The sequence below is a fragment of the Eubalaena glacialis genome, chromosome 3, assembly GCF_028564815.1.
Source record: "Eubalaena glacialis isolate mEubGla1 chromosome 3, mEubGla1.1.hap2.+ XY, whole genome shotgun sequence".
NCBI classification, from domain to species: domain Eukaryota; kingdom Metazoa; phylum Chordata; class Mammalia; order Artiodactyla; family Balaenidae; genus Eubalaena; species Eubalaena glacialis.
Window position 1 is genome coordinate 129,021,987 of NC_083718.1, and position 21,215 is coordinate 129,043,201.

Sequence of the window (21,215 nt, forward strand, 5' to 3'; positions counted from 1 at the left end):
TAAATATCAATTAAATCTATCTGGCCTATTGTGTCATTTAAAGCTTGTGTTTTCTTATTTATTTTCTGTTTGGATGATCTGTCCATTGGTGTAAGTGGGGTGTTCAAGTCCCCTACTATTATTGTGTTACTGCCGATTTCCCCTTTCATGGTTGTGAGCATTTGCCTTAGGTATTGAGGTGCTCCTATGTTGGGTGGGTAAATATTTACAATTGTTATATCTTCTTCTTGGATTGATCCCTTGATCATTATGTAGTGTCCTTCCTTATCTCTTGTAAGTCTTTATTTTAAAGTCTATTTTATCTGGTACGAGTATTGCTATTCCAGCTTTCTTTTGATTTCCATTTGCATGGAATATCTTTTTCCATCCCTTCACTTTCAGTCTGTATGTGTCCCTAGGTCTGAAGTGGGTCTCTTGTAGACAGCATATATATGGGTCATGTTTTTGTATCCATTCAGCGAGCCTGTGTCTTTTGCTTGGGGCATTTAATCCATTTATATTCAAGGTTATTATCTATATGTATGTTCCTATCACCACTTTCTTAATTGTTCTGCGTTTGTTTTTGTGGGTCTTTTTCATCTCTTGTGTTTCCTGCCTAGAATAAGTTTCTTCAGCATTTGTTGTAAAGCTGCTTTGGTGGTGCTGAATTCTCTTAGCTTTTGCTTGTCTGAAAAGCTTTTGATTTCTCAGATCAAATGAGATCCTTGCTGGGTACAGTAATCTTGGTTGTAGGTTTTTCTCTTTCATCACTTTAAGTATATCCTGCCACTCCCTTCTGGACTGCAGAGTTTCTGCTGAAAAATCAGCTGATAACGTTATGGGGATTCCTTTGTATGTTATTTTTTGTTTTTCCCTTACTGCTTTTAATATTTTTTCTTTGAATTTAATTTTTGTTATTTTGATTAATATGTGTCGTGGATGTTTCTCCTAGGGTTTATCCTGTATGGGACTCTTTGGGCTCCCTGGACTTGGGTGACTATTTCCTTTCCCATGTTGGGGAAGTTTTATACTATAATCTCTTCAAATATTTTCTCAGACCGTTTCTTTTTCTCTTCTTCTTCTGGGACCCTATACTTTGAATGTTGGTGTTTAGTGTTGCCCAGAGGTCTCTGAGATTGCCTTCAATTCTTTTTTCTTTATTCTGTTTCTCAGCAGTTATTTCCACCATTTCATCTTTTAGCTCACTTATTCATTCTTCTGCCTCAGTTATTCTGTTATTGATTCCTTCTAGTGTATTTTTCATTTCAGTTATTGTGATGTTCATCTCTGCTTGTTTGTTCTTTAGTTCTTCTAGATCTTTGTTAAACATTTCTTGTATTGTCTCAATCCGTGCCTCCATTCTATTTCTGAGACTTTGGATCATCTTTACTATCATTACTCTGAATTCTTTTTCAGGTAGATTGCCTATTTCCTCTTCATTTATTTGGTCTTGTAGGATTTTACCTTGCTCCTTCATCTGTGACATATTTTTTTGTCACCCCCCCCCCCCTTTTTTTTTTGATGAGTGGGACTGTGTTCCTGTCTTACTGGTTGTTTGGCCTGAGGCTTCCAACAGTGGAGCTTGTAGGCTATTGGGTAGAGCTGGGTCTTGGTGCTGCTGAGATGAAGACCTCCAGGAGACTTCACTCCAATGAATATTCCCTGGGGTCTGAGGTTCTCTGTTAGTCCAGTGGTTTGGACTCAGAGCTCCCACCGCAGGAGCTTCGGCCGGACCCCCGGCTCGTGAACCTAGATCCTGCAAGCTGTGCAGGGTGGCAAAAAAAGAAAAGGAGAACAGTAACAAAGTAAAGAAATAAAATTAGACTAGGAAACTAACAGATACGTTAGAAAGAATACAAAAATAAAAATATAGATGAAACAACAACCAGAAGGTAAAACAGAACCACAGTAGTTAAACAGAGGAGGAGAAAAAAAAAAAAAAAAGGTGGAAAAGGCCTTGGCTGTGGAGGGTGGGGCCTAAGCAGGGGCGGGGTTTGGGAGGTGGGCACGGCCTATGCTTAGGACTAATGTGATTATCTTAAGGAGGGATTTTTTACAACCTTTATATTTGGTATTCTTAAGAAATTAATAAAAATAGTTCAATTAAAAATGTGTTTTTTGAATTAGGGAAAAGAAGAAAAAGAAAGTAGAGGAAAACAACAGAATTCTTGGTTTTTAGAAAGATGACAATATTTATTAGGTTTTCATGCTAAAAGAGAGTTTGGATTTTATAAAATACAATATTAGTGGAAGTATATTACAGTAATCCTAAAGTTATAACTTCCCTTTACTAAAGAGACATGATTTATATTATGTAAAGAAAAAAATGCAAAAGGAAAAATACTTAAATACTTTTAAAATTGCTAATAAATACATCCAAGGTTGTTAAATTTAACAGAAAATTGGCTGAAGCATTAACTACAAAATAATGATAAAACAATCTTAACATATTTCTGCTTTATTTTACTAAGACAAGGATGCCATAATAAGCTTGAAGTACTTTTTTAAAAATTAATTAAATTAATTAATTTTTGGCCGCGTTGGGTCTTCATTGCTGCGTGCGGGTTTTCTCTAGCTGCGGTGAGCAGGGGCTACTCTTTGTTGTGGTGCATGGCCTTCTCATTGCGGTGGCTTCCCGTTGCAGAGCATGGGCTCTAGGCACGTGGGCTTCAGTAGTTGTGGCACACAGGCTCAGTAGTTGTGGCTCGCAGGCTCTAGAGAGCAGGCTCAGTAGTTGTGGCGCACGGGTTTAGTTGCTCCGTGGCATGGGGGGTTTTCCCGGACCAGGGCTCCAACCCATGTCCCCTGCATTGGCAGGCAGATTCTTAACCACTGCGCCACCAGGGAAACCCCAGCTTGCAGTACTTTTAATGCCCCCATTGTATATATTCTGCCTAATATATAGAGGAATAATCTCTATAAAACTTACAATTCTAAAACAAAGTTTCCAAATTTCGTTTAATATTGTATGACGTCTTTTCTCTCTGAGAATTAATACAGTGCCTATTGGCAGGTTTCTTAACCTATCTAAGCCTTAGTTTCCGTAACTATAACATAGGGAAAATATTCTATGAAGATTAAGTGAGAACGTGCAGTCCTCATGCAGAACATGAGAACAATAGTACGTGAACTTTTTCACTCTATCATTATCTCTTTGTTATATGATGGCCTAAAAAGAATAATCAGTCTGATTATTAATACTATTTTGTCTAATGCATAGACTGTGCTTTTAGCACTTGATAAACATACATACTAGCTTGAGTTGAATTCTTAGAAAGTTAAAAATATTATATCTTAGCTCTCCCATGTGCCATTTCTGTCCAATATGTCTTTCTCAAAGGTCACCAGTTACATATAATATCCCAAATTTCTGACCTATGCTGATGACAGATCTCCATCTATTGTGATGTCATCCAGTACTTGATGGTAATATTTCACATGATATTTTCTTCTGGCTACAGTTTCAAGAGCACTTCCTGTTTGTAGGGTCAAGCCTACCACATTATCAAAATATGTAACTCAAGGATTACAGTATGACTTCCTGTGATTTTATTTCTATATCGTTGCCTTAAGTAGCAATGAGTAAATCTTCTAAATTATGTCGAAAGACTTCTTGTCCACGAAGCAATATATTCTGCAATCTCATTGACAAAATTGTTAAAAGACCATCCTTGCAGTTTTTGGGTCAGTGGGGATATCACTGTTATGAACCCAGGATTTACAGAACTCTGGCAAAAATTCTGAGGTACAGCGACTTGGATGGGTTTGACATACTACTCACAGATTATATTGCATTTGTGGAAAAATCAGGATACTGTTTTGAATTAAATTTTAATCTTGAATTTAGTGAAATATGCGTGAATACAATTCTGTACTGGGTTTTCGCCAGAAAAGGTAATCCTGACTTTGTGGAATTGCTCCTCAAGAGGACAAAAGACTATATTCAAGACAGAAGTTGTAACCTGGCACTGATATGGAGGTAATAATCTCATATGTTTTCAACATAAAAGGAGAAAATTTCTCTTTAGGAGGTTATACTACTTCTTTTTTTCTAAAATATATATGCATAGTGACTACATATGGATAAAGAATCCTGACTTGATTTGTTCATTCCTTCATTATTTATTCAATAAAATTTTACCTTTATGTAAAGTATTATGTACCAATAAATTACTAGTGGTTTGCTCTATAAAGCTTATATGTAAGTGTTCAAGGTAATGCAATGTTACACAACCTAGATTTCTGTAACTAGTCAAAGACATTGTTTTTTGTAATACTGTGATCTCTTCTTTTCGAGAATACTGAGAATGTTTATCTATAAACTGTCTAAATTGACTTTCAAAGTATAATTCAGGATATACACACATATTCACTTAGTAATACTTGTTAAACATAATAATTCCCTATTTTTATGTTAAACATTATAAATTTGACTCCAAATTTTCCAGAATTGAACACAGTGAAAGCCAAATACCTGATTCAATCTGTTATAGAACCAAATTTTCACATTGTCTGAACATGTCAATCTAGCTAATGAATACTACTGAGGATCTTAGAATAAAATGTCCAATATTACCTCGTTGTAGTCTGTAATACAGATTTTAAAGTTACTTAGTTTGCACTAACTGCAATTTACTTTTTGGTTTTAGGTATTAGTTTGATTAGAACAGATGTGCATTTATTCATTCATTAAACAAAGTACTTATCACCTTACTATGCATGAGGCACTGTACTAGGCATGATGATAGAACCATGTATTCAGTGAAAAACAAGACAGATAAGATCAGTTTAAGATTAAACCAATTTAGATTCTGCCTGAAGCAGAGTTGTTTTCTTGATTGAGTATCACTGTGGTGATGGAGAACCACTGGATTACTTTCCTTAATGATAACCCAAGTACAAAAACTGAGAGCTGAAGTCTTCAGTATCAATAAATAAAACCCAAAATAGTACTTTTTGGTTGTTTTACGACCCTTGTATTTGTAACTATAGCACAGATCAGCAGCTTCTATCACTGAGTGTCACTAGCTGGGTTAAGTAGTGCCTATGTGTATCCCTGGCAGGCCCATGGGAAAGAAAAATGAAGTAAAACAAAGGAAGAGAGGATAAGTTAAAAAAAAGATTAATGAGGAGCAAGAAGGGAAAACTGAAAGGAAAGAAAGGAAAATGAAAGAAAAACACACGGTGGGACATGATAGAGTGCCATTAACAACTGTCTTAATAAACTGTTTGAAGATTAACAGATTTTGACTTAGATGCATCCACAAGGTAAAACACACTACAGGTCAATTCTACGTACCACAATATCTTTAGGATCTTTCAGAGTCACAGAATTTTAAATTCAGATGGAACCTAAGAACTCATTAGCAAACCTCCCCTAACCCCTCTTCCTGGGTAGCAACTCCCAGAGTGCATCTCTGATTGGTGCTCATCTGGTCTCTGCTTGAACAATTCTAGTAGTAGTGAGTTAACTATTTCCTGAGGTAAACCATTTCTTTGCCAGGGACCCTTCTCTTTCCTAGCCACTCATTTTCCCTCAAAGATCCCAGTCCCATGACTTTAAATATTACGATATGCCAATGACTCCCAAATCTTTATCTCCAGCCATGACCTCTCCTCTGAGCTCCAGACTCCTCCTATATGAGGCTGTCTGCTCAACATCTCCACAGAGCATCTCAAATTTAACAGAATCAAAACAGAATACTGATCTTACTCACACTCTACCTGCCAACTTGCTCCTTCCCCCGAATTCTGCACTTGATTAATGGCCTCTGTTGCTCAGGCCAAAAATCTAGGATTTATGCTTGCTTCTTCTCTTTCTTTCACAACACATCAGCAAATCTTTTTGATTTTATCTCTAAAATATGTAACAATTAGTTATACTTTTCATCTCCTCTGTTTCTAACCTAGGTGAAGCCACCATCGCCTCTTGCCTAGACAACGCCAATAGACTCCTAAAAAGTTTTCCAGCTTCCACTCTTCCCTCTTACAATCCATTCTTTTTTTTTTTTTTAATATATATATATATTTATTTATTTATTTATTTATGGCTGTGTTGGGTCTTCGTTTCTGTGCGAGGGCTTTCTCTAGTTGTGGCAAGTGGGGGCCACTCTTCATCGCGGTGTGCGGGCCTCTCACTATCGCGGCCTCTCTTGTTGCGGAGCACAGGCTCCAGACACGCAGGCTCAGTAGTTGTGGCTCACGGGCCCAGTTGCTCCGCGGCATGTGGGATCTTCCCAGACCAGGGTTCGAACCCGTGTCCCCTGCATTGGCAGGCGGATTCTCAACCACTGTGCCACCAGGGAAGCCCTACAATCCATTCTTGACTCAGAAGCCTGAGTGACCTCATAAAAATGTAAAATAGGTCATACCACCCATGCTTAAAATCAACCAAAGTTTTCCTACTACAGGTGAAATAAAATTCAAACTCAATACCCATTTTTTAAAACTCCCATATGATCTGTCCCCAAATCCAATCTCCTGAATTCTAATCTCATGTCATTCTCCCCCTTGAACACTATATTCCAACCACACATTGGTTGTCCACTGTCTACTCTTGCTAAAAGTGAGCTCCATGAAAGGAGGAGCTTTGACTACTGATTCAACATTGAATCCTCATGTCTAGAACTATGCAGATACATAGCAAGTGGTTAATGAAGATTGTGTTGGATGAAAAAGTGAATTTTTATACAGCTTTATTAGATTCTTCTTCTTCATAGTGCACTGAATTCTGTCTCTATTTCTCCAACTCTGCCCCCAGAGATATAGAGTACAAAGTCTACTCATTCTCTGTCCTGTATGAAAACCTCTCAAATATTTGAACATAGCTATTATGTTCCCATAATGAATACCTTACGTTTCCTATTATCTTGTTGTTCTTTATTTCCATAGCAGCATCATTCTTTGGTCACCTTCCCCTGTATACACTCCAGTTTGATAATTTCCCTAATCCAATAATGAAGTGTCTAAATAGGTCCCTGGAGGAGAAGAAACAGAATTAATGAGAGAAAGGAAGTTAAGTTTGTTCATTTTTGCAATAAACCTGCAAAAATAAATGCCACAGTATGGCAGACTGTAAGTGGATAAAGAGAGATGACATCATTCAATTAAAATAACAATAATCATTTATTAAGCATTTTCTAAGTACCAGGCACTGTGTTATTTGCTGAGGATACAAAAACAAAGTAAACATATTTCCTGATTTTGGAGAGCTCACAGACTAGTACGTAAGCCATAAAAAATTATAATTATACTGTAAGTTCAAAAATAGAAGCATATAGAGGTAGAAAGAACAGAGGACATCGTTAACACTATTGGGGAGGAGCAGGTATCTGAGAAGGCACTTTAGAAGAGGTGATGTCTTAAATTTATTTTTAAAATGTAAAAAGGAGTTTTCCCTGTCTTTCCCTTGAAGAAATGTAATCTAGGCAGAGAGAGGCTGACTAAAGCCAAGACAGATACAAACATGTTGTATCCAGTGACTACAGGCAATTCAGCAATTGCTAGAGAGTGAGATGGAAATCAGGTAATAGTGACAGATAAGGCCTAAAAGAGAACGCTTGAAGGACCTTTGTAGGCCATACTAAGGAATTTGAAATTTATACCACAGGTGATGCCCAATCAGTGAAGGTCTTTTCAGACTTGGAGTATGAAAATATTCATCAGCTCCCATTTGAAGACTGGACTGTGGGAAGGGAGGGTGCAGCTAGAATTAGGGAGACTAGTTAGTAGACTACTCAAACACTCCAGGTAAAATGGCAGCTCCAGAATTTCTGTAGAGGAAGGGTTGAGGGAAGCAATCTGATTGAAAAGAGGGAGGTGGTTAGAGGAGGTGCTTGAAACTGAATTTGCATAGCATGTCCAGTGTGCTAACTAAGATTACATGTGTACTTATAATAGTTTTGGGGGAAGAACTAATCTGCTCTACCACCATCCCCCCCAATCCCTAGGTAAATTATAATGAGGACTTAAACTAAAAACAATAGCAATAGGGAAAAGAAGAGATATTACTAAATAAAATAACCAGGCATTACAGTAGGTGATTAGAAGTAGAAAATGAAAGAGAAGAGTTAATCTTCAGATTTCTAAATTTTGAGACTCGTTGATGATTGTATTAGCTTCCTTTTGCTGCTGTAACAAAGCTGCCACAAACTTAGTGGCTTAAAATAATATAAATTTATTATTTTATAGTTCTGAAGGTCAGAAGTCCAAAATGAGGCTACAAGGGCTAAAATCAAGATGTCACAGGGTGGGTTCCTTCTGGAGACTCTAAGGGAGAGCCTTAGAGGGCTCTAGCTAGACGCTCTAGCTGCCTTTGCCAGCTTCTAGAGCTGCCTATATTCCTTGGTTCATGGTCTATTCCTCCATCTTCAAAGCCAACACTGTAGTCCTATCTCCTTCACTGGCTCTGCTTCTATCACTCTCTGACACCTCTTATAAGGACTCTTGTGATTATACTGGGCCCACCTGGATAATCTCGCACCTCAAGATCCTTATCCTAATTACATCTGCAAAATCCCTTTTGCCATATTGAGAGGCCATTTCAGTCTACCACAATGGTCATGCCACAAATCTATCAAAATTATTACAAGAGACTACAAAGTCAGTTTTGGACGCATGTGTTTGCATTGCCTAAGGGATATCCAGGTAAAGATGTGCAGTAGGTGGCTATTATGTAGTGTCATCCTTGATGTCTCTCTTTTATATTGCACATCTTAGTCTGTCAGGACATCTGTTGAGTCTACCTTTAAACAATATACAGAATTTGATCATCTCCACTGTTATCACCCAAGCTAAGTGATTTCTCTCCTTCTATCCCATAACAAATTCTCAATAAAGGTGAGATCGTGCTGCTTTTTTACTCAAAATCTCCAATGGCTCTTCCATTCCATTTAGAGTAAAAGATGAAGTTCTTAGAGTGACCTGCAAGGCTTTACACGATGTGACATCCCATTACCTCTGTCCTCATTTCCTACTACCCCTCACCCTTTTCCCACTTTTAGCCACACAGGCTCCCTTACTCTTCCTTCACCACCCCAGGCACACTCTCCTGCCTTAGGGTTCTTAAATGTCCAAATGGCTAACTTCTTCATCTCCTTCTTCTTTATCCAATGTCACATTTCAGTAGAGCCCTCTCCTATCATCCTATTTAAAATTGGAAAATGCCAAAAGTTCAGGACCAGACACTTTCATGAATACCAAACATTCAAAGAAGACTTAATCCTTCTCAAACCATCCAAAAAATTGAAAAGGAAGGAATGCTCCCAAACTCATTCTATGAGGCCAGCATTAGCCTGATACCAAAAGCAGATAAAGGCACTTTGAAAAAAATAATAAAATAAAATAAAATTACAGGCCAATATCCCTGATGAACACAGATGCAAACATCTTCAACAAAAGAATAACAAACCGAATTCAACAATACATTAAAAGGATATACACCATGATCAAGTAGAATTTATTCCAGGGATGCAAGAATGGTTCGATATGTGTAAATCAATCAACCTGATACACCACATTAACAAAACAAAGAATAACACCATATAATCATCTCAATAGAGGCAGAAAAAACATGTGACAAAATTCAATATCCATTTATGATATAAACTCTCAACAAAGTGGGTATAGAGGGAACATACCTCAACATAATAAAGGCTATATATGATAAACTCATTGTTAACATATTATTCAATGGTGAAAACCTGAAAGCTTTTCCTCTAAGATCAGGAACAAGAAAAGGATGCCCACTATCACGACTTTTATTCAACATAGTATTGGAAGTCCTAGCTACAGCAAATCAAACAAGAAAAAGAGACAAAATTGGAAAAATTGGAAAGAAAAAAGTAAAACCATCACTATTTGCAGATGACATGATACTATATAGAGAAAACCCTAAAGGGTCCACCAAAAATTTATTAGAACTAATAAACAAATTCAGTAAAGTTGCAGGATACAAAATCAATAAAGAAATCTATTGCATTTCTAAATGTTAGTAACTATCAGAAAGAGAAATTAAGAAAACAATCCCATTTATAATTGTATCAAAAGAATAAAACATCTCGCAATAAATTTAACCAAGGAGGTGAAAGACCTGTACTCTGAAAACTATAAGATATTGTGATTTCCCTGGTGCTGCAGTGGTTAAGAATCCGCCTGCCAATGCAGGGGACACGGGTTTGAGCCCTGGTCCGGGAAGATCCCACATGCTGCAGAGCAACTAAGCCTGTGCACCACAACTACTGAGCCTGCGTTCTAGAGCCTGCAAGTCACAACTACTGAGCCCGTGAGCCACAACTACTGAAGCCCGAGCACCTAGAGCCCGTGCTCTGCAACAAGAGAAGCCACTGCAATGAGAAGTCCGCACACTGCAACGAAGAGTAGCCCCCTCTCGCAGCAACTAGAGAAAGCCTGTGTGCAGCAACAAAGACCCAATGCAGCCAAAATAAATAAATAAATAAATAAATAAATAAATAAATAAATAAATAAACTTACCCAAAAAACCCCTATAAGATATTGATGATAGAAATTGAAGCTACTGATGAAATAAATGGAAAGATACACCATGCTCATGGATTCAAAGAATTAACAGTTAAAATGTCCAAACTACCCAAAGCAATCTACAGATTCAATGCAATACCTATCAGAATAACAATGGTATTTTTCATGAAACTGAAACCAATAATCCTAAAATTTGTATGGAATCTTGAAAGACCATGAACAGTCAAAGCAATCATGATAAAGAAGAACAAAGCTGGAGGTATCATGCTCCCTGATTTCAAACTATACTACAAAGCTATAGTCATCAAAAATGTATAGTACTGGCACAAAAACAGGCACATAGATCAATGGAACAGAATAGAGAGTCCAAAAATAAACCCATGCTTATATGGTTACTCAATCTATGACAAAGGAGGCAAGAATATACAACGGGGAAAAGACAACATCTTCAATAAATGGTGTTGGGAAAACTGGACAGCTACACACAAGAGAATCAACCTGGACCACTTTCTTACACCATATACAAAAATACACTCAAAATGGTTACAGACCTAAATGTAAGACCTGAAACCACAAAACTTCTAGATGAAAGCATAGGCAGTATGCAATTTTACATCAGTCTTAGTAATATTTTTTTGGATATGTATCCTCAGGCAAGGGCAACAAAAGCAAAAATAAATGAATGGGACTACATCAAACTAAAAAGCTTTTGGATAGCAAAGGAAACCATCAACAAAATGAAAAGGCAACCTACTGAGTGGGGAGAGTTACGTGCAAACAATATATCCAACCAGTGGTTAATATCTAAAACATATAAAGAACTCATACAACTCAATATTATAAAAATCAAATTTAAAGAGGTTCAGGGGACCTGAATAGGTATTTTTTTCCAAGGAAGACATACAGATGGCCTATAGATATGTGAAAAGATGTCCGACATCACTAATCATCAGAGAATTGCAAATTAAAACCATAATGAGGGCTTCCCTGGTGGCGCAGAGGTTGAGTATCCGCCTGCCAATGCAAGGGACATGGGTTTGAGCCCTGGTCCAGGAAGATCCCACATGCCATGGAGCAACTAAGTCCCTGCACCACAACTACTGAGCCTGCGCTCTAGAGTCCACAAGTCACAACTACTGAGCATGTGTGCCACAACTACTGAAGCCCGCATGCCTAGAGCCTGCGCTCCACAACAAGAGAATCCACCACAATGAGAAGCCTGCGCACCACAACCAAGAGTAGCCCCTGCTCACCACAACTAGAGAAAGCCCGCGTGCAGCAAAAAAGACCCAACTCAGCCATAAATAAATAGATAAATAAATAAATAGATAAATAACTAAATTTATAAAACCACAATGAGATATCACTCCCCCCCGTCAGAACGCCTATTACCAAAAAGATAACCAATAAGTGTTAGTGAAGATGTAGAGAAAAGGGAACCCTTGTGCACTGTTGGTGGGAATGTAAATTGGTGCAGCCACTATGGAAAACAGTATGTAGTTTCCTCAAAAAAATTAAAAATAGAGTTACCATATGATCCAGCAATTCCACTTCTGGGTATTTATGTGAAGAAAATGAAAATACTAATTAAAAAAGATACATGCACCCCTATGTCCCTTGCAGCATTATTTACAATAGCCAAGATATGGAAGCAACCTAAGTGTCCATCAATAGATGAATGGATAAAGAAGTAGTGTCTGTGCATATATACATATATACAATGTATTATTACTCAGCCATACAAAAGAATAAAATCTTGCTATTTGTGACAACATGGACAGATTTAGAGGGCATTATGCTAAGTGAAATAAGTCAGAGAAAAACAAATACTGTATGATTTCACTTACATGTGGAATCTAAAAAACAAAACAAATGAACAAACAAAACAAAAAGGAAACCGACTCATAGATACAAACTGTTGGTTTCACGGCAGGGGTGGTATGGAATCGGGAAAAATAGGTGAAGGAGATTAAGAGGTACAAACCTCTAGTTATAAAATAAATAGGTCATGGGGATGTAATTTACAGCATAGGGAATATAGTCAATAATATTGTAATAACTTTGTACGGTGATAGATGATTAATTGTGGTGATCAATTCATATTGTGTATAAATATCAAACCACTATGTTATACACCTGAAACCAATATAATATTACATGTCAACTGCATTTAAATTAAATAAATAAATAAAATAAAATTGACAAATGCCCTCACTGCACCTTCCCAGAACTTCCATACTTCTTATCCTGCACTACTTTTTCTTTTTCCCACAATACTTATCAAACCTTCTAACATATTATAAAATTGGCTTGTTTGTTATGTTCATTCTGTTATGTATTGTCTGTTATCCCTCACTACTATATTAGCAAGAAAGCGGCATCTTTGTTTTGTTCACTCATGTATCCCAAGTACCCAAAAGGGTGCCTGACATACAGTATGCATTCAGTAAGTATTTGTTGAATAAATTAATAGACAGTAGTTATCATGTTATGGTCATAGACGAAATTGCCTGAGAACAATTAATCAGATGAAAATTAGTCAAAAGGCCACATCTACTTTACTTAGATGTTGAGGGCAGAGGAAGAGGAATCAGTGAAAGAGGGTTGAGAATGAATAGTCAAAGAGGTAGATGCATAACTTGAAGAGAATGGTCCCACAGAGTCATGGGAAAACATCTCAAGAAAGTCAACTGTGTCAAATATCAAAGATAAAATTATTATGAAGAAAGGTCTATTCAAATGGCAGCCTGAAACCACAAGAGAAATGCTAGGAAAATTTTTAGAAATAATTATTATAGCTACAAAATGGAATCATTCCCTGCATGTCTATATGGAAATATTATGTCCCATTTCATAAGTGCATATATGACAGGTTTTCAGATACAGAGGGTTCAGTTCATTAACCTCACATTTAAAAATTGATTCTTGCTTTGCTTGCCTCATTCCATCTATATAAGTACTGTAATAATTAACTGTCAGGACAGATTAAGCAAATTTTGGTTTACAATAACATGGTCTTTAAACATGAGGATTAATTATATGTCATTTGGGTACAGACTAGACTTTTGAATCTCATTTTAAACCTATTTGAGTTTTAGTTATGTTTTCAACATTTTTGGTCCAAAATATCTTCTACAGTAATGTCAATCTTAATATCTAAAATCAACTAATATCTCTAAATCTTAACAAGGGCCACTTACAGTATTTTTTGTCCCCTAAGTCCCGTGAATTCCCATACTTATAAGTCTCTTAAGGCAAATATCTTCTTAAGAGTTAGCAAGATGAATAAATTAGATTGCTTTTGAAAATGTTAAATGATTGCACTTCACTAAAATTCTGATTAGGCTCGAAAGCTACAGAATAACTTTAAAATTAATAATATTTTTCAGGATAATGGTAAAAAAAAATCAATTAACATATATTTGAGTATGTACTATGGGCCAAGCATTGTTCTAGGCATTTAGGGATATAAAAGTGTATTAAACAGACAAAGAGTATTGCCCTGTAGAACTTAAAATTTTATAGTTTATCTTGCCCACCCATTGATTTTGAAGATAAGAAAATGAAAGATTAGAGACATTAAGCAAATTGTCCAAAATGATAAGAGCTTAATGGAGCTATGTACAAAGTGCCATAGAGTTTATTAGACAGGGTCTTATACGATGAGCAAGACTTGTCCCAGAATTGAAAATGGAAGGGAAGAACATACACAAATCAAAGAAATGTAAAAGAGTTGAATGCAGTGGTGGTTTGCGAAAGTGAATACCAAAAATCAGGAGAGGGAATACAGAAGTAGTTTAGAAGTTCAATTTTGGATATGTGTTGGAAGTATTTGTGAAAAAGATGAGATGTTCAGGACAATATTGATCTGGAGATGACTCTAGGAGAGAGTGTATATATATTTTATACAGAATTAGAAGGATATATATAGTGCCACTGGTAGAGTGATGACAAAAATCCCACTTCTTAATTTCTAAAACACTATTCTGCACTGCACCACACTATTTTTTTTTTTTTAAATCATAGAATCTTGGCATTTCAGAGCTCAGTGAAGCTTTGGAGATAAACTAGTTGGTCTAGTAATTTTCAAACTGTACTTTTTGGAGCTCCTGACAAGAGAATCACCATATGGGAGGTCTCTAGGACCCCAAATACACTTCAACCAGAGAACTTATCTAATACAAAAGATGTATTTTATATAGCTAGTTCTTGCATAACAATATTCCAGTGTTGGTTTATGTTTGTAAATGAAACATTCTTTCCAATCTTTTTATTGCTAAACACCTACTATGACCTTCAAGTCTTAGATCCAGGATAACCTACAGGCAATGACTAACCCAGGTAGAGTTAGGTGCCCCTCCTTGGTGCTTCTACAGTTCCCCAAGGATGTTTCTATCATAGCAATTATCACCTTGTATTGTATTTATTGAATTACTTGTTTGTTTCCCTTCCTAGACTATAATAAGCATATTGAGATCAAGGACTACATCTTTCATCTTTGCATATCTAGTACTCAGTACATTCTGGACAAGCCAGTGTTAAATAAATTAGTTAATGAATGGATGAGCAAATGAATACATAAATGCATGAGGAAATGGAGACTCAAAGAAGCTGACTTATTAGTTAGGAGAACTAAAACCTAGAACCTAGAACCTTTAAATCTCTATTGTCTTTAGCACTATACCATGTTGCCTCCCGTCTTAATTATTTGAAACCTTAAAGTTCTTTTTGAATAATGCTTTTCTTGCTAGGCATAATTGTCTGAAACTAATATTTATAGTTTGTATGCTGTTCTGCAGAATATATTAGTATTTTATTAGACCAATCAAGAGAATTCCAGAGACAAGGACCATGAATAAAATTACCCTCTCTTTAGTCCTAAAAGCCATGTCTACTTGGCCAAATCAAAGCTTGATAATTAATACAAAATTCCCTGTGGCTGATTCTACCATGTCCTATCTACATACAGTGACCAATTCAATAGCAAACTTAAATGTCTATCAAATGAAACAATTGCAAGAACTACACACAATTAGAAAAAAATAACATTTTCATTTCTGTCATAAGGGAGGAGAAATTTTCAAGTCCAGCCATCATATAGCACTCCAGGAAAAACAAGATTTCAGAGAACTCTCAAAACTCTACTGAAGAAGGCAAATTAAATTCTGTCCTTGAGGGACCTGATATGACCCTCATCATAATTTACATTTCTTCAACCTGAAAATACCAACTCTGATTTTATTAAAGTGAAAAAATAGAATTAAGGTAGTTGCACTTATTCCTTTTCAGTCTAATTTTCAAACTCAATTCAATGTCAAGCCTGATACATGATCAAGAACAACAAAAACAAAAGGGTCACAGAATTCTGTTCTATTAATAAAGCGAAATAAAGAAGTCTGTCCCTCTTTTCCATTTTAGATTTTCCAGAGCTATATCAGTTTTATAATATTAGTTCTAATCAGTATGGATTTCTCAAATGAGAAACAGAATTGCTATTACTAAAACTAAACACTTTCCACACATTGTAAATCTTTTTGTTTGTTTGTTTGTTTTTACAAGTGTAAAGGGGATTTAAGTGTGTAGTACAGTTTTCTTATTTTTTGACCTTCAGGTTGGCCTAGATTCTGAGTGGAAAACTCTTTTTAAGACATACTATATATAAAGGAGAAGTTACATTAATGTTATTTAAGATATTTACTATTTAAGATAATACTATTATTTTCCCTTTACTGTTAAGACAAAGTTTTTACCATATTTCTTAATTCTATATTCAATGAGGTTTTTCTTGTTTGTCTGATTCACAGAACTTTCACACCAGTATACTGTCCAAGCCCATTAAGTGGCATCACACCTCTACTTTACGTAGCTCAGACGAGACAATCCAACATCTTAAAAATACTCCTGCAATATGGAATCGTAGAAAGAGAAAAAAACCCTATCAACATTGTGTTAACAATATTGCTCTACCCCTCAAGAGTGAGAATAATGGTTGATCATGAACTGGTAGACATCCAGGAAGATGCCAAAACATGTTTAGTGCTTTGTTCCAGAGTGCTTTCTGTCATTTCAACCAGGGAAATAGAGGTAAGCAAAATATTGTACTTTGGGTGTGGGTTCAAATATTGATCAATTTTAAGATAAAATTGTGAGGCAAGAATAGTTAATTTTTAATCTGTCAATCCAGTGAATCACTGAGTATATACTTATAAATTAAAAATAGGCAAAATTCTAATTATCTTGAACATTAGCTCTTTTATTTCATAATTTTATGTCTTCTAAATATGAAATAATTTTTTAAAAGTTAGTATAGTTTATTTTAGTAGTTATTAAGTAGATGTATATTATTATTACATTCTAATTACATAATAACCTGTTTATTAGGATTTCTATGTCTCTTAAAAACAGAACAGGGCTTCCCTGGTGGCTCAGTGGTTAAGAATCTGCCTGCCAATGCAGGGGACATGGGTTTGAGCCCTGGTCGGGGAAGATCCCACATGCCGCAGAGCAACTAAGCCTGTGCACCACAACTACTGAGACCGCGAGCCGCAACTACTGAGCCCGCGAGCCTAGAGCCCGTGCTCCGCAACAAGAGAAGCCACCGCGATAAGAAGCCCATGCACTGCAACGAAGAGTAGTCCCCACTCAACACAACTAGAGAAAGCCCGCACGCAGCAACAAAGACCCAACGCAGCCAAAAATAAATAAATTAAATAAATTTAAAAACAAAAAAACCCCAGAACAAATTAAACTTTTAACAGACTTCTTTTCCAATAGAATATTGTAAAATGAAAGTTACATTTCTCCCCACTATAATCACATACCAAGAAACATATTTTCCTTTTCAAAATTCCTGAACAATTTTAAGCATGAAAATATAAAGGCTTTAAATATTTGCTCAATTGAAAATATCTATCCCTCAGAAATGTGAAGAGTTTCTCCTTGATAAGGTTTAAAAAAAAAATCAACCACATGAAGGGCATGTTTATCCTGTCAAAATGAACTGCAAGTTTCAGCATCAAATTGTATCATGTCTATTAGTATCAAGAAATAAGTCTAAAATAGACAACTGATGGGAACATACTGTACAGCACAGGGAACTCTACTTAATGCACTGTAGTCCTAAATGGAGAGGATATATGTATATGTATATGTATGACTGTTTCATTTTGCTGTGCAGTAGAAGCTAACACAACATTGTAAAGCAACTATACTCCAATAAAAATTAATTTAAAAAAAAGAAATAAGTCTGCATAAGGTAAAGAAGGCTACCCCTATAAATTTAAACCAGTCAAAGTGCCAAGGAATCTAGCAGTTCCCCTTATCTTTAAAGGTGTGACTTCAGAAATAAACTCCTAAGAAATATAGTTCTGCTGGGTCTTTAATTTTTTTAAGCCTTAACAATGCATATCAATCAACCATGCCTGGGCCAACTGTAAGGAGAGCAAATTCATCAAATTATTTTGGCAACCAATTTCTTTTTTTAAAAAAAATTTATTTTATTTATCTATTTTTGCCTGCATTGGGTCTTCGTTGCTGCGCATGGGCTTTCTCTAGTTGTGGCGAGAGGGGGCTACTCTTGGTTGTGGTCCGCGGACTTCCCATTGCGGTGGCTTCTCTTGTTGCGGAGCACGGGCTCTAGGCATGTGGGCTTCAGTAGTTGCGGCTCACGGGCTCAGCAGTTGTGACTCACAGGCTCTAGAGCACAGGCTCAGTAGTTGTGGCACACGGGCTTAGTTGCTCTGCGGCATGTGGGATCTTCCCGGACCAGGGCTCGAAACTGTGTCCCCTGCATTGGCAGGCAGATTCTTAACCACTGTGCCACAAGGGAAGCCCTGGCAACCAATTTTTGTTGCTGTTTTTTGTTGTTTTTATGGCTGCACCATACGGCATGTGGAATCTTAGTTTAGTTCGCTGACCAGGGATTGAACTCACGCCACCTGTACTGGAAGCACGGAGTCTTAACCATTGGACCACCAGAGAAGTCCTTGGCAACTAATTTTTAAAACAAAAAAATAAAAAAAATTTTTTTGCTTCTTTATATATACAATGGAATATTACTCAGCCATAAAAAGAAAAGAAATTGAGTTATTTGTAGTGAGGTGGATGGACCTAGAGACTGTCATATAGAGTGAAGTAAGTCAGAAAGAGAAAAACAAATACCGTATGCTAACACATATATATGGGATCTAAAAAAAAAAAAAATGGTTCTGAAGAACCTAGGGGCAGGACAGGAATAAAGATGCAGACATAGAGAATGGACTTGAGGACACAAGGAGGGGGAAGGGTAAGCTGGGACGAAGTGAGAGAGTGGCATGGACATATATACACTACCAAATGTAAAATAGCTAGCTAGTGGGAAGCAGCCACATAGCACAGGGAGATCAGCTCGGTGCTTTGTGTCCACCTAGAGGGGTGGGATAGGGAGGGTGGGAGGGAGACACGAGAGGGAGGAGATAGGGGGATGTACGTATATGTATAGCTGATTCACTGTGTTATACAGCAGAAACTGACACACCATTGTAAAGCAATTATACTCCAATAAAAATGTTAAAACAATTTTATCTTGCTTCTTTAGTAATTTGCTTGTCCTTGTCCAGTGTTAGTCCTGCACAATTTGTATAGGACATGTCGATTCTCAACCAGCTCCATGAATGCTATTGCTGAGGTACACTCATAATAGAAGAGTAATAGGATAGAATGAGTTGATCAAAATCACCCGAGTAGCAAAGAAGTTAAAGCTGGATTCCAATCAATTTCAGCTTAATAAGCGAAGTAGCATTGAGCAATAAGGTGAAAAATGGCATAAAAACCAGCTTAAAGAACTCTAAATAACCCTGCTTTTCATTTCCACATTTGCCAGTTTTATTGTAAATATACATTTAGATATCTTTACTTCTAGACCACAGTTCTGTGATTGCAGAGGCTATGTCTATTTTGCGTAGCCTAGCAATCACCCCAAGCACCAAGGTCAATACTGAGTATACATGAGATATTCTTTAAATAATTGTTTACTGAACAATGAAAAATTATATATCATTTAAGTTAAAGTGTCATGTAGTCTGTAGAGGGTAGGTTCTTCTGGAGAAGTACCTCTATAACACAGCAATGTCTTTTACTTCTAAATCAGCCTAATAACATTTGGCTTCTAGAACTAAATCTTTAAAAGGGTAGCTTAACTAAAACGTAAAAAGTTATCTTCATGTGTATGGGCCTCTTGTTAGGTCTTCTCCTGATTCAGCAGTATATAGTTTTACTCTACAATGGTTGGAATCACCTGGTGGAACTTTTAGGATTTATGTTGTCTGTGCCCAACCCCCCACCAACTAAATCAGAAATTCTGGAGTAGAACCTCAGCATTAATATTTTCTAAAGTCTCCTAGATAATTCCAGTCAAACTGGTCAAATTGGCAACACTGCTCTAGAAGAAGCTAATAAACCATAAGTGTATGATCTGTCTAAAATTAAAAAACATACAGATTCACTGTTGTAAGAAATAATGTTTTGTGTCCTTAGACACATTAAACCTTATATATAATTGTCAGAATAAAATGGGAGTAAAAATTCTTGCCTCAGGTGAAAATGTTTTAGAAAAAATAAGGGTTAAATAAATTTAAGATACGTTTTGTGAATTCAAATAAAAAAATTAAAATGTTTATAATTTGAACTAATCCAATGATTAATATTACAAAATTAACTATTTCCCTTTTCTTTAGACGCAGCTAAGTTTAGGAAGACGTCCAATTATTTCAAATTGGCTGGACTACATTCCTTCAACAAGATACAAAGATCCATGTGAACTATTACATCTTTGCAGAATAACCATCAGGGCTCAACTACTGACCAACAATATGCTCCCAAATGGAGTATTTTCACTTCTAATTCCTGTTCGTCTACAGAACTACCTGAATTTAGAAAGCTAATGCACGTCTTTTTCTGCATTCTTTAAGGACACTCACTGTTGTATGGTTTAGAAGTTAATAAACTATTAACTTCACACAAATTTTTACTGCATTGAACATTCCATTAGAAAATATATTTTCACATGACACCCTAAATGAATCACTTTTAAATTAACATATGGCTCTACCCATTAACTTTCTATACAGTGTAACAAATTATATGCATTTTTAAAATATTTTAGATTTATGCTTTTATTATGTTTTTAAAAGTTGTTTTTGGCCTTAGAGCATTCTTGTTACTTGTGGAAAATCTGGTCATATTAATGTTCTGAACTCTGAGCTCTTATTTTTAGTATGTCCTAAGTTAGGTAAATATTATTTTATATTTTATATCCATAATAACAAACATTTACTGAGTTATTTTGAAAATAAAACATTGTGTTTGGTAGTAGGGAATAATTAATGAAATTAAGAGGTGATCCCTTCCTTGAGAGAAGAATTTATAATTCTGTAGCATCCATGGTCACAAATAATACAAGGTAAAGAATTAGTCAACTAAAGTGTTGGGAATAGGATGACAGAAATGGATTATATTTGGACATAATTAGCCTTAAGTTACAACTTGGAGCTTGGGTGTTTTGGTATGTGATACCCCTAAATACTAGCCCAGCAGTATTTTTTTAATGAGATATAATTGTGTAAAACAAAATAGTGTCAGGTATATAACAGAATGATTCAATAAATTTATATACTGTGAAATAATCACCACAATAAGTCTAGTTAACACCCATCATCACACATAGTTACAAGTTTTTTTTCTTGTGATGAGAACTCCAGATC

At 36.1% G+C, this 21,215-nt stretch overlaps 1 protein-coding gene across 1 annotated transcript; it reads left to right on the forward strand.

Annotated features, from left to right (window-relative positions):
• Positions 1–3,557: 3,557 nt before the first annotated feature.
• ASB17 (ankyrin repeat and SOCS box containing 17) lies at positions 3,558–20,396 on the forward strand. The gene is made up of 3 exons (XM_061186432.1): positions 3,558–3,958; positions 16,281–16,560; positions 20,190–20,396. Exons 1-3 carry the CDS (start codon positions 3,558–3,560, stop codon positions 20,394–20,396), a joined length of 888 nt encoding a protein of 295 aa, XP_061042415.1.
• Positions 20,397–21,215: the final 819 nt, after the last annotated feature.